Source organism: Cetorhinus maximus, unplaced genomic scaffold (genome assembly GCF_964194155.1).
Source record: "Cetorhinus maximus unplaced genomic scaffold, sCetMax3.hap1.1 HAP1_SCAFFOLD_3347, whole genome shotgun sequence".
Taxonomy (NCBI): domain Eukaryota; kingdom Metazoa; phylum Chordata; class Chondrichthyes; order Lamniformes; family Cetorhinidae; genus Cetorhinus; species Cetorhinus maximus.
Genome location: NW_027599262.1, coordinates 9,000 through 21,913, shown reverse-complemented (window position 1 = coordinate 21,913; position 12,914 = coordinate 9,000). Strand labels below are relative to the sequence as shown.

The following is a 12,914-nucleotide window of genomic DNA, read 5'->3' as shown; positions in this document are numbered from 1 at the left end:
GGCTGAACCGCCGACGCCGACGCCGCCGCGGGCGCCACCTCCCCCCGAGGGCCCGGCGCCCGCCTCAGCTGCTGCTGCGGCACCGCCTCCTTCATCTGCCACCTCTGCGGAGACAGTTTCAGCCGCTGGTGCAGCCTCCGGCAGCACCGCTGCGCACAGCCTGATCCCACCGGGCGGCCAGAAGGGGAGCAGGGAGCAGCCGGAAGCCCCGACAAGTGAGCCGGAGGCTGCTGTAGCTCCGGGCTAGCTCAGTGCCTGCGGGGGGCAGCGCCGAGCGGAAAGTGCCAGAGGAAGAGGGAGACTGAAGCCGGGACCATTCACCAGCTGGTCAAGCTCGGCGTTGACACTTCACCACCACAGCCGAACGCGAGAGGAGGCACTTCAGGAATATAGAGGCTGGTGCGACGGGACTCATCCGGACGTTTGGGAGGCTGGAGGGGAGAAGGGTGTGCTGTCTGTTTGAAATGTTCAAGAGCAGGACTCAAATAAAGACCAGAGTGAAGCGATGGAGATAATTACTCTGTATCTAACCCCGTGCTGTACGTGTCCTGGGAGTGTTTGATGGGGACAGTGTAGAGGGAGATTTACTCTGTATCTAACCCTCTGCTGTACCTGTCCTGGGAGTGTTTGATGGGGACGGTGTAGAGAGAGCTTTACTCTGTATCTAACCCCGTGCTGTACCTGTCCTGGGAGTGTTTGATGGGGACGGTGTAGAGGGAACTTTACTCTGTATCTTACCCCGTGCTGTACCTGCCTTGGGAGTGTTTGATGGGGACGGTGTAGAGGGAGCTTTACTCTGTATCTAACCCCGTGATGTACCTGTCCTGGGAGTGTTTGATGGGGACAGTGTAGAGGGAGCTTTACTCTGTATCTAACCCCGTGCTGTACCTGTCCTGGGAGTGTTTGATGGGGACAGTGTAGAGGGAGCTTTACTCTGTATCTAACCCCGTGCTGTACCTGTCCTGGGAGTGTTTGATGGGGAAAGTGTAGAGGGAGATTTACTCTGTATCTAACCTCCTGTCCATCCCAGAATTGAATGCAGGAACCACGGGCCCACATGTGAGGAAATTGAATGGCAACCGACCCACTCCCCCCACGGGACAATCCCTTTGTGGAGACCAGGCCCCACATCAAGGGTTCAGTCCCCATGGGGAAACCTGTCCCCTTCCCCCCCAACCCTGACCCCTTCCCCCAAACCTCCCCGACCCCTTCCCCTCCCCACCTCCCCGACCCCTTCCCCCCCCCACCTCCCCAACCCCTTCCCCCCCACCTCCCCGACCCCTTCCCCCCCCACCTCCCCGACCCCTTACCCCCCACCTCCCCGTCCCCTTCCCCCCCCACCTCCCCGACCCCTTACCCCCCACCTCCCCGACCCCTTCCCCCCCCACCTCCCCGACCCCTTCCCCCCCCCACTTCCCCGACCCCTTCCACCCCCACTTCCCCGAAACCTTCCCCCCCGACCCCTTCCCCCCGACCCCTTCCCACCCCGACCCCTTCCCACCCCGACCCCTTACCACCCCGACCCCTTACCCCCCTCACCTCCCAGATCCCTTCGCCACCCCTGGCCCCTTCTGTCCCCCCGGCCCCTTATCTACCCCCCAATCCCTTCCCCATCTCCCCCTTATACCTTCTTTCCCCCCCTTATCGCTTCTTGCCCCCCCTTATCCCTTCTTTCCACCCTTATCCCTTCTTTCCCCCCTTATCCCTTCTTTCTCCCCCTTATCCCTTCTTTCCCCTTTCACCCCTTTCGCATCTCTTCCTCCTCAATGTAACGGGCTGGGCCCCGCCCGTCAATGGCGGTAGTGGTTACCCAGACTGCCCCGGGCGCGGGGTTGTCCCCCATTCTGGGGGGCTGCGCATGCGTGTGGCTGAACGGGAAGGGGACGAGTCCCACGCATGCGCCGTTCCGGAAAGGGGGCGCGGCCCGAGCTGGTGCATGCGCCTGACGGGAAGAGAGAGGGGGACTGGGGTTGCGCATGCGTCGGTGCGGAAGGGGGCGGGGCCGGTGGGTGCGCCTGCGCCGGAGAGTGGGAGTCGGAGCGGCGGCGGAGGGCGAGTCGGTGGACGGACGGTAGGTCCCGGGGGCCGGAGGGGGTTTGAGAGGGTCAGGGAGGGGGACAGGCCAGGGGAGACCCCGGGGGTGTGGGCGGGAGGAACGGAGGCGGGTCTGAGGAAGGCGGTGGCCCAGACACAACAACAACTGATGGTCAGGGTGGTCATACAACAACAACTGATGGTCAGGGTGGTCATACAACAACAACTGATGGTCAGGGTGGTCATACAACAACAACTGATGGTCCGGGTGGTCATACAACAACAACTGATGGTCAGGGTGGTCATACAACAACAACTGATGGTCAGGGTGGTCACACAACAACAACTGATGGTCAGGGTGGTCACACAACAACAACTGATGGTCAGGGTGGTCATACAACAACAACTGATGGTCAAACAGCAACAACTGATGGTCAGGGTGATCATACAACAACAACTGATGGCCAGGGTGGTCATACAACAACAACTGATGGTCAGGGTGGTTATACAATAACAACTGATGGTGAGGGTGTTCATAGAACAACAACTGATGGTCGGGGTGGTCATACAACAACAACTGATGGTCAGGGTGGTTATACAATAACAACTGATGGTGAGGGTGTTCATAGAACAACTACTGATGGTTAGGGTGGTCATACAACAACAACTGATGGTCAGGGTGCTCATACAATAACAACTGTTGGTCAGACAGCAACAACTGATGGTCAGGGTGGTCATACAACAACAAGTGATTGTGAGGGTGGTCATAGAACAACAACTGATGGTCAGGGTGGTCACACAACAACAACTGATGGTCAGGGTGCTCATACAATAACAACTGATGGTCAGACAGCAACAACTGATGGTCAGGGTGGTCATACAACAACAAGTGATTGTGAGGGTGGTCATAGAACAACAACTGATGGTCAGGGTGGTCATACAACAACAACTGATGGTCAGGGTGGTCACAACAACAACTGATGGTCAGGATGGTCACACAACAACAACTGATGGTCAGGGTGGTCACACAACAACAACTGATGGTCAGGGTGGTCATACAACAACAACTGATGGTCAAACAGCAACAACTGATGGTCAGGGTGATCATACAACAACAACTGATGGTCAGGGTGGTTATACAATAACAACTGATGGTGAGGGTGTTCATAGAACAACAACTGATGGTCAGGGTGGTCACACAACAACAACTGATGGTCAGGGTGCTCATACAATAACAACTGATGGTCAGACAGCAACAACTGATGGTCAGGGTGGTCATACAACAACAAGTGATTGTGAGGGTGATCATAGAACAACAACTGATGGTCAGGGTGGTCATACAACAACAACTGACAGTCATGGTGGTCATACAACAACAACTGATGGTCAGGGTAGTCATACAACAACAGCTTATGGTCAGGGTGGTCATACAACAACAACTGATGGTCGGGTGGTCATACAACAACAACTGATGGTCAGGGTAGTCATACAACAACAACTGATGGTCAGGGTGGTCATACAACAACAACTGATGGGCAGGGTGGTCATACAACAACAACTGACAGTCATGGTGGTCATACAACAACTGATGGTCAGGGTAGTCATACAACAACAACCGATGGTCAGGGTGGTCACAGAACAATAACTGATGGTCAGGGTGGTCATACAACAACAACTTATGGTCAGGGTGGTCATACAACAACAACTGATGGTCAGGGTGGTCATACAACAACAACTGATGGTCAGGGTGGTAATACAACAACAACTTATGGTCAGGGTGGTCATACAACAACAACTGATGGTCAGGTGGTCATACAACAACAACTGATGGTCAGGGTGGTCACAGAACAACAACGGATGGTCAGGGTGGTCAAACAACAACAACTGATGGTCAGGGTGGTCATACAACAACTAATGGTCATACAACAACAACTGATGGGCATGGTGGTCATACAACAACTGATGGTCAGGGTAGTCATACAACAACAACTGATGGTCAGGGTGATCATACAACAACAACTGATGCTCAGGATGGTCATACAACAACTGATGGCAGTGTGCTCACAACAATAACTGCTGGGTAGGGTGTTCATACAGCACCATCTGATGGTCATACAACAACAACTGATGGGCTGGGTGGTCATACAGCAGCAACTGATGGGCTGGGTGGTCATACAGGAACAACTGATGGTCAGGGTGGCCTTACAACAACAACTGATGGCCAGGGTGCTCATACAACAACAACTGATGGTCAGGGTGGTCATACAACAACTGATGGTGTGGCCCTACAACAACAACTGATGGTCAGAGTGGTCACACAACAACAAGTGATGGTCAGGGTGGTCATACAACAACAACGGATGGTCATACAACCACTGATGGTCAGGGTGGTCATACAACAACTGATGGCCATACAACAACAACTGATGGTCAGGGTGGTCACATGACAACAACTGATGGTCAGGGTGGTCATACAACAACAACTTATGGGTAGGGTGGTCATGCAACAACAACTTATGGGTGGGGTGTTCATACAACAACAACTGATGATCCTACAACAACAACTGACAGTCATGGTGGTCACACAACAACAGCTGATGGTCGGGGTGGTCACACAACAACAACTGACAGTCATGGTGGTCATACAACAACTGATGGTCAGGGTGGTCACACAACAACAACTGATGGGCAGGGTGGTCACAACAACAACTGATGGTCAGTGTGGTCATACAATAACAACTGATGGTCAGGGTGGTCATACAACAACAACTGATGGTCAGGGTGGTCATACAACAACAACTGATGGTCAGGGTGGTCATACAACAACAACTGATGGTCGGGGTGGTCAGACAACAACAACTGATGGTCAGGGTGGTCACACAACAACAACTGATGGTCGGGGTGGTCACACAACAACAACTGATGGTCGGGGTGGTCACACAACAACAACTGATGGTCGGGGTGGTCACACAACAACAACTGATGGTCGGGGTGGTCACACAACAACAACTGATGGTCGGTGTGGTCACACAACAACAACTGATGGTCGGTGTGGTCATACAACAACAACTGATGGTCGGGGTGGTCATACAACAACAACTGATGGTCGGGGTGGTCATACAACAACAACTGATGGTCGGGGTGGACATACAACAACAACTGATGGTCGGGGTGGTCATACAACAACAACTGATGGTCGGGGTGGTCACACAACAACAACTGATGGTCAGGGTGGTCACACAACAACAACTGATGGTCGGGGTGGTCATACAACAACAACTGATGGTCGGGGTGGTCATACAACAACAACTGATGGTCGGGGTGGTCACACAACAACTGATGGTCGGGGTGGTCATACAACAACAACTGATGGTCGGGGTGGTCATACAACAACAACTGATGGTCGGGGTGGTCACACAACAACTGATGGTCGGGGTGGTCATACAACAACAACTGATGGTCGGGGTGGTCATACAACAACAACTGATGGTCAGGGTGGTCATACAACAACAACTGATGGTCGGGGTGGTCACACAGCAACAACTGATGGTCGGGGTGGTCATACAACAACAACTGATGGTCGGGGTGGTCACACAGCAACAACTGATGGTCGGGGTGGTCATACAACAACAACTGATGGTCGGGGTGGTCATACAACAACAACTGATGGTCGGGGTGGTCACACAACAACTGATGGTCGGGGTGGTCATACAACAACAACTGATGGTCGGGGTGGTCATACAACAACAACTGATGGTCAGGGTGGTCATACAACAACAACTGATGGTCGGGGTGGTCACACAACAACTGATGGTCGGGGTGGTCATACAACAACAACTGATGGTCGGGGTGGTCATACAACAACAACTGATGGTCAGGGTGGTCATACAACAACAACTGATGGTCGGGGTGGTCATACAACAACAACTGATGGTCGGGGTGGTCACACAACAACAACTGATGGTCAGGGTGGTCACACAACAACAACTGATGGTCGGGGTGGTCATACAACAACAACTGATGGTCGGGGTGGTCACACAACAACAACTGATGGTCGGGGTGGTCATACAACAACAGCTGACTGTGCCAGTTCCTCTCGGACTGTACTCCAGTGTCGCTGCCTGCCCTAACCTGCGAGCCGACGTTAGTCTGTCAGTGATCTGCTTGGTCTTTCTAGGTTGCGGTGAGAAGTCGAGTGGAGATGGAGGGGGCTGGCCAGACTCTGCCGCCTCCAACCCCGGCTGCACGGACCACGGGGGCCTTCACCTGTGCCACGTGCGGGGACCAGTTCAGCCGCTCGCACGCCCTCCAGCAGCACCTGCGAGTCCACGCCGGCCAGCGGGCCTTCGGGGAGATGAGCTTCACCCGCTCGGCGGCCGTCTCCTCCCACGAGCAGTGCAACCGGGGCGAGCGCCTGGCCGTCTGCGACGTCTGCGGCAAGGGTTTCACGGTGGCAGCCCTGCTCGCTCGGCACCAGGCGGCGCACACCGGCCAGGAGGCCCACGAGTGCGGCCTGTGTGGCAAGACGTTCGCCCTGGCCGCCAACTACCAGCAGCACCGCCGGTTGCACTTTGCAGCGGAGACATACCGGTGCGACCAGTGCGGGAGCTGCTTCGTCCAGCAGGAGCAGCTGGTGCAGCACCAGCGCAGCCACGGCCTCCGCGAGTCCTTCATCTGCCAGGCGTGTGGCAAAGGGTTCACCCAGGAGCGGTTCCTGCAGTGGCACATGCCCGTTCACGCCGGCCTGAAGCTACTGGACAACGCCAAAGCCTCCATAGCCAGATCTTCAAACCTATCTACCAACAGAACTTCCAAATCTTCCCTCAACGGACCTTCCAACTCGGCGATCACCAGATCTTCAAACTCGGCGAGCATCAGATCTTCAAACTCGGCGAGCACCAGATCTTCAGACTCGGCGAGCATCAGATCTTCAAACTCGGCGAGCACCAGATCTTCAGACTCGGCGAGCATCAGATCTTCAAACTCGGCGAGCACCAGATCTTCAGACTCGGCGATCACCAGATCTTCAAACTCGGCGAGCACCAGATCTTCAGAATCGGCGATCACCAGATCTTCAAACTCGGTGATCACCAGATCTTCAGAATCGGCGATCACCAGATCTTCAGAATCGGCGATCACCAGATCTTCAGACTCAGTGATCACCAGATCTTCAGAATCGGCGATCACCAGATCTTCAGATTCGGCGATCACCAGATCTTCAGACTCAGCGATCACCAGATCTTCAGATTCGGCGATCACCAGATCTTCAGACTCAGCGATCACCAGATCTTCAGAATCGGCGATCACCAGATCTTCAGATTCGGCGATCACCAGATCTTCAGATTCGGCGATCACCAGATCTTCAGACTCCGTGATCACCAGATCTTCAGACTTTGCAATCACCGGATCATCAAATTCTGCGATCACTGGATCTTCAAACCCTGCATTCACCAGGCCGCCTAACTCCTCCACCAATGGAGCTGTTAATGTTTCCACCATCAGACCTTCAAACTCTCCCAGTGCCGGACTCTCCAGCTGCTCCATTGTTGGATGTTCAAACTCCTCCATCGCTGGTCAGTCCGGCTTTTCCGCTGCCAGGCTCTATAATTGCTCCATCGGTGGACCTGCAAACTCCTCCACCGTGGGGCTCTCCAACTTCTCCGCCACTGAGCCTTCAAACTCCTCAGTCGCTGGACACACCAGCTCCTCCACCACAGAGCCCGGCTCCACTGCCAACCCCGTCACAAGGCCCAGCACGATCGCCTCCACCGTCAGGACCTCTCCCTCCACTGTGGGGCCCTCCTCCTCCACCGTGGGGCCCTCCTCCACCGTGGGGCCCTCCTCCTCCACCGTGGGGCCCTCCTCCTCCATCTTGGGGCCCTCCTCCACCGTGGGGCCCTCCTCCACCGTGGGGCCCTCCTCCACCGTGGGGCCCTCCTCCACCGTGGGGCCCTCCTCCACCGTGGGGCCCTCCTCCACCATGGGGCCCTTCTCTTCAACCGTGGAGCCTCCCTCCTCCTCTGCAGTGGGACCCCTCTCCTCCACAGTGGGTCTTTCCTCCACCGTGGGGTCATCCTCCATCGTGGGGTCGTCGTCCTCCACAGTGGGGCCTTCCTCTGCCGTGGAGCCCTCCTCCACCGTGGGGCCCTCCTCCTCCATCGTGGGGCCCTCCTCCTCCGCCGTGGGGCCCTCCTCCTCCGCCGTGGGGCCCTCCTCCTCCGCCGTGGGGCCCTCCTCCTCCGCCGTGGGGCCCTCCTCCTCCGCCGTGGGACCCTCCTCCTCCGCTGTTGGACCCTCCTCCTCCGCCGTGGGGCCCTCCTCCTCCACCGTTGGACCCTCCTCCGCCGTGGGGCAGCGCCTGTCGTGCAAGGTGTGCGGAGACTCCTTCAGCCGGACCCAGGCCCTCCAGCAGCACCAGCGAGTCCACGTGGGCCAGCGGGACCCCCCGCCCAGCCCCTCCCCCAGCTGCCAGCTGTGCGGCGCCGCCTGGGCCCTGTCCAGGCAGCAGGGCTGGCCCCCAGGGCAGACCCCCCGCCGGTGCCCCCGGTGCGGGCTCCCTGGCTCCGAGAGGCACCAGCGCAGCCGCCCAGCTCTGCCCGAGCCCTTCGCCTGCTCGACCTGCCGGAAGGGCTTTGCCAGGCCTCACTACCTCCGCTGGCACATGAGGCTGCACCGGGGGGAGCCTGAGCTGGATAGGGCGCACCAGCCCCAGCCCCAGCTCCAACCCCAGCCTCAACCCGCGAACTCTTTCATCTGTGACACGTGCGGGGATAGCTTCCAGCAGTGGGCAAGCCTGCAGTCCCACCAGAGCCTTCACCGTGAGCAGGTGGACACCACAGTCAACAACGTCCTACCTCCAGCCCCCAGCGACTGAGGCTTCATCACCTCCCTGTCCACCAAGGGGAATGCAGAGAGAGAGAGAGGGAGAACAAGACAGAGAGAGAGAGGGAGACGGAGAATGAGACAGAGAGAGATGGAGATGGAGACAGAGAGAGAGGGAGACGGAGAACGAGACAGAGAGAGAGGGCGGACAACAAGACAGAGAGAGAGGGAGACGGGGAACGAGACAGAGAGAGAGGGAGACGGGGAACGAGACAGAGAGAGAGGGAGACGGAGAACGAGACAGAGAGAGAGGGAGACGGAGAACGAGACAGAGAGAGAGGGAGACGGAGAACGAGACAGAGAGAGAGGGAGACGGAGAACGAGACAGAGAGAGAGGGAGACGGAGAACGAGACAGAGAGAGAGGGAGACGGAGAACGAGACAGAGAGAGAAGGAGCTGGTGAGAGAGAAGGAGAGGCAGACAGACTGAGAGAGGGAAATGGGGAACATGACAGAGAGAGAGAGATGGCGAGAGAGAGGGAGATGGGGAACAAGATTGGGAGAGAGGGAGATGGAGAGAGAAAGAGACAGACTGAGAGAGGGAAATTGGGAATAAGACAGAGAGAGGGAGTGGGAGATGGAGAGAGAGAAAGAGAGACAGAAAGAGAGAGGGAGGTGGCGAGAGAGAGACAGAGAGGGGGAGACGGAGAACAAGACAGAGAAAGAGGGAGATGGCGAGAGTGAGAGAGGGAGACGGGGAACGAGAGAGAGAAGGCGAGAGAGAGAGAGAGACACTGAGAGAGGGAGATGGTGAGACAGAGAGAGAGAGACGGAGAATGGAAATGGAGAGAGAGAGGGAGACACCAGCAGACAGACAGAGAGGGAGATGGAGAGAGACTGAGTGTGGATGATGGAGGTGGGCAGATAGAGGCAGAGAGAGAGAGACAGAGAGAAACAGAGAAAGAGTGAGAGAAACAGCAGCCGAGACTGAGACAGAGTGGAAGAGAGAGACAGATCGAGTGAGAGAAACAGCAGACGAGACAGAGCGAGAGAAAGAGGGAGAGCGACCTTATCCTGCCAGAACATCCCAAGGACGGTGGGGAGCGGACGATGACCTGGAATCTCTTGGCCAAGATGTTTCTCAACATCAAGCTGTGTTTGATCAGCGGAGGGACACCAGGGATGGAGTGCAGAGACCTGAGTTCCCAGGAGAGCAGGATTGACAGGGCGAGGATGCTAGCTGGGCAGGGGGGTGTGTGGGAGGTGGTTACAGGTGGTTACAAAGGCTGGCGAACATGGGTACACATAAGATCTCGTCCCCTGCCCCAAGGGTTGCATTGGTAAATTGTCAAAGCACCTCCCATTGGACTGATACCATCACAATTCACTCCCAAACTTACAGTGCAACGGAGAGAGTTTTATAAGGTCAAAAATATCACACTGAGCTTTACTCTGTATCTAACCCCGTGCTGTACCTGTCCTGGGAGTGTTTGATGGGGACAGTGTAGAGGGATCTTTACTCTGTATTTAACCCCGTGCTGTACCTGTCCTGGGAGTGTTTGATGGGGACAGTATAGAGGGAGCTTTACTCTGTATCTAACCCCGTGCTGTACCTGTCCTGGGAGTGTTTGATCGGGACAGTGTAGAGGGAGCTTTACTCTGTATCTAACCCTCTGCTGTACCTGTCCTGGGAGTGTTTGATGGGGACAGTGTAGAGGGAGCTTTACTCTGTATCTAACCCTGTGCTGTACCTGTCCTGGGAGTGATTGATGGGGACAGTGTAGAGGGGGCTTTACTCTGTATCTAACCCCGTGCTGTACCTGTCCTGGGAGTGTTTGATGGGGACAGTGTAGAGGGAGATTTACTCTGCATCTAACCCCGTGCTGTACCTGTCCTGGGAGTGTTTGATGGGGACAGTGTAGAGGGAGCTTTACCCTGTATCTAACCCCGTGCTGTACCTGTCCTGGGAGTGTTTGATGGGGACAGTGTAGAGGGAGCTTTACTCTGTATCTAACCCCGTGCTGTACCTGTCCTGGGAGTGTTTGATGGGGACAGTGTAGAGGGAGATTTACTCTGTATCTAACCCCGTGCTGTACCTGTCCTGGGAGTGTTTGATGGGGACAGTGTAATAACCTGACTATACATTTGAATTGTATTTATTTAAAGGACAGAATTTGTGAACAGAGTCGAATCTGTTTTGAGAGTTAATATTTGCACTCTGATTGGGATGGAATATTCCGTTTGTATTTTGATTGTGTTTGCTGCCTGATTATGGTTTTAAAATAAATTCTGTGATTTGACGGGACCATTTATTTAAGCTGTGCTTGCGGCTGTGTTCATACCTTGGTGCTGTGTACCCGCTGTGTGCCTGGGTACAGTGTACCCACTGTGAGTGTTTGTGCAGTGTACCCGCTGTGTGCCTGGGTACAGTGTACCCACTGTGAGTGTTTGTGCAGTGTACCTGCTGTGTGTCTGGGTACAGTGTCCCCGCTGTGTGTCTGGGTACAGTGTCCCCGCTGTGTGTCTGGGTACAGTGTACCCACTGTGAGTGTTTGTGCAGTGTACCTGCTGTGTGTCTGGGTACAGTGTACCCGCTGTGTGTCTGGGTACAGTGTCCCCGCTGTGTGCCTGGGTACAGTGTCCCCGCTGTGTGTCTGGGTACAGTGTCCCCGCTGTGTGTCTGGGTGCTGTGGCCCCGCTGTGTGCCTGGGTACAGTGTCCCCACTGTGTGTCTGGGTACAGTGTCCCCACTGTGTGTCTGGGTACAGTGTTCCCGCTGTGTTCTGGGTACAGTGTCCCCGCTGTGTGTCTGGGTACAGTGTCCCCACTGTGTGTCTGGGTACAGTGTACCTGCTGTGTGTCTGGGTACAGTGTCCCCGCTGCGTGTCTGGGTACAGTGTCCCCGCTGCGTGTCTGGGTACAGTGTCCCCGCTGCGTGTCTGGGTACAGTGTCCCTGCTGTGTGTCTGGGTACAGTGTCCCCGCTGTGTGTCTGGGTACAGTGTCCCCGCTGTGTGTCTGGGTTCAGTTTACCCACTGTGTGTCTGGGTACAGTGTCCCCGCTGTGTGTCTGGGTACAGTGTCCCCGCTGTGTGTCTGGGTACAGTGTCCCCGCTGTGTGTCTGGGTACAGTGTCCCCGCTGTGTGTCTGGGTACAGTGTCCCTGCTGTGTGTCTGTGTACAGTGTACCCGCTGTGTGCCTGGGTACAGTGTCCCCGCTGTGAGTGTTTGTGCAGAGTACCCGCCGTGTGCCTGGGTACAGTGTCCCCGCTGTGAGTGTTTGTGCAGAGTACCCGCTGTCTGCCTGGGTACAGTGTCCCCGCTGTGTGCCTGGGTACAGTGTCCCCGCTGTGTGCCTGGGTACAGTGTACCCGCTGTGTGTCTGGGTACAGTGTACCCGCTGTGTGTCTGGGTTCAGTTTATCCACTGTGTGTCTGGGTACAGTGTCCCCGCTGTGTGTCTGGGTACAGTGTTCCCGCTGTGTTCTGGGTACAGTGTCCCCGCTGTGTGTCTGGGTACAGTGTCCCCGCTGTGTGTCTGGGTACAGTGTCCCCGCTGTGAGTGTTTGTGCAGAGTACCCGCTGTCTGCCTGGGTACAGTGTCCCCGCTGTGTGCCTGGGTACAGTGTCCCCGCTGTGTGCCTGGGTACAGTGTACCCGCTGTGTGTCTGGGTACAGTGTACCCGCTGTGTGTCTGGGTTCAGTTTATCCACTGTGTGTCTGGGTACAGTGTCCCCGCTGTGTGTCTGGGTACAGTGTTCCCGCTGTGTTCTGGGTACAGTGTCCCCGCTGTGTGTCTGGGTACAGTGTCCCCGCTGCGTGTCTGGGTACAGTGTCCCCGCTGCGTGTCTGGGTACAGTGTCCCCGCTGCGTGTCTGGGTACAGTGTCCCCGCTGCGTGTCTGGGTACAGTGTCCCCGCTGCGTGTCTGGGTACAGTGTCCCCGCTGCGTGTCTGGGTACAGTGTCCCCGCTGCGTGTCTGGGTACAGTGTCCCCGCTGCGTGTCTGGGTACAGTGTCCCCGCTGCGTGTCTGGGTACAGTGTCCCCGCTGCGTGTCTGG

At 56.2% G+C, this 12,914-nt stretch overlaps 1 protein-coding gene across 1 annotated transcript; it reads left to right on the top strand.

Annotated features, from left to right (window-relative positions):
* Positions 1–2,024: 2,024 nt before the first annotated feature.
* On the top strand, positions 2,025–7,621 carry LOC144677958 (uncharacterized; the record flags this gene model as incomplete). Its single annotated transcript, XM_078537912.1, has 2 exons — positions 2,025–2,071; positions 6,212–7,621. A coding segment is annotated over exon 2 (1,386 nt), but the record flags the coding sequence as incomplete, so codon positions are not given.
* Positions 7,622–12,914: the final 5,293 nt, after the last annotated feature.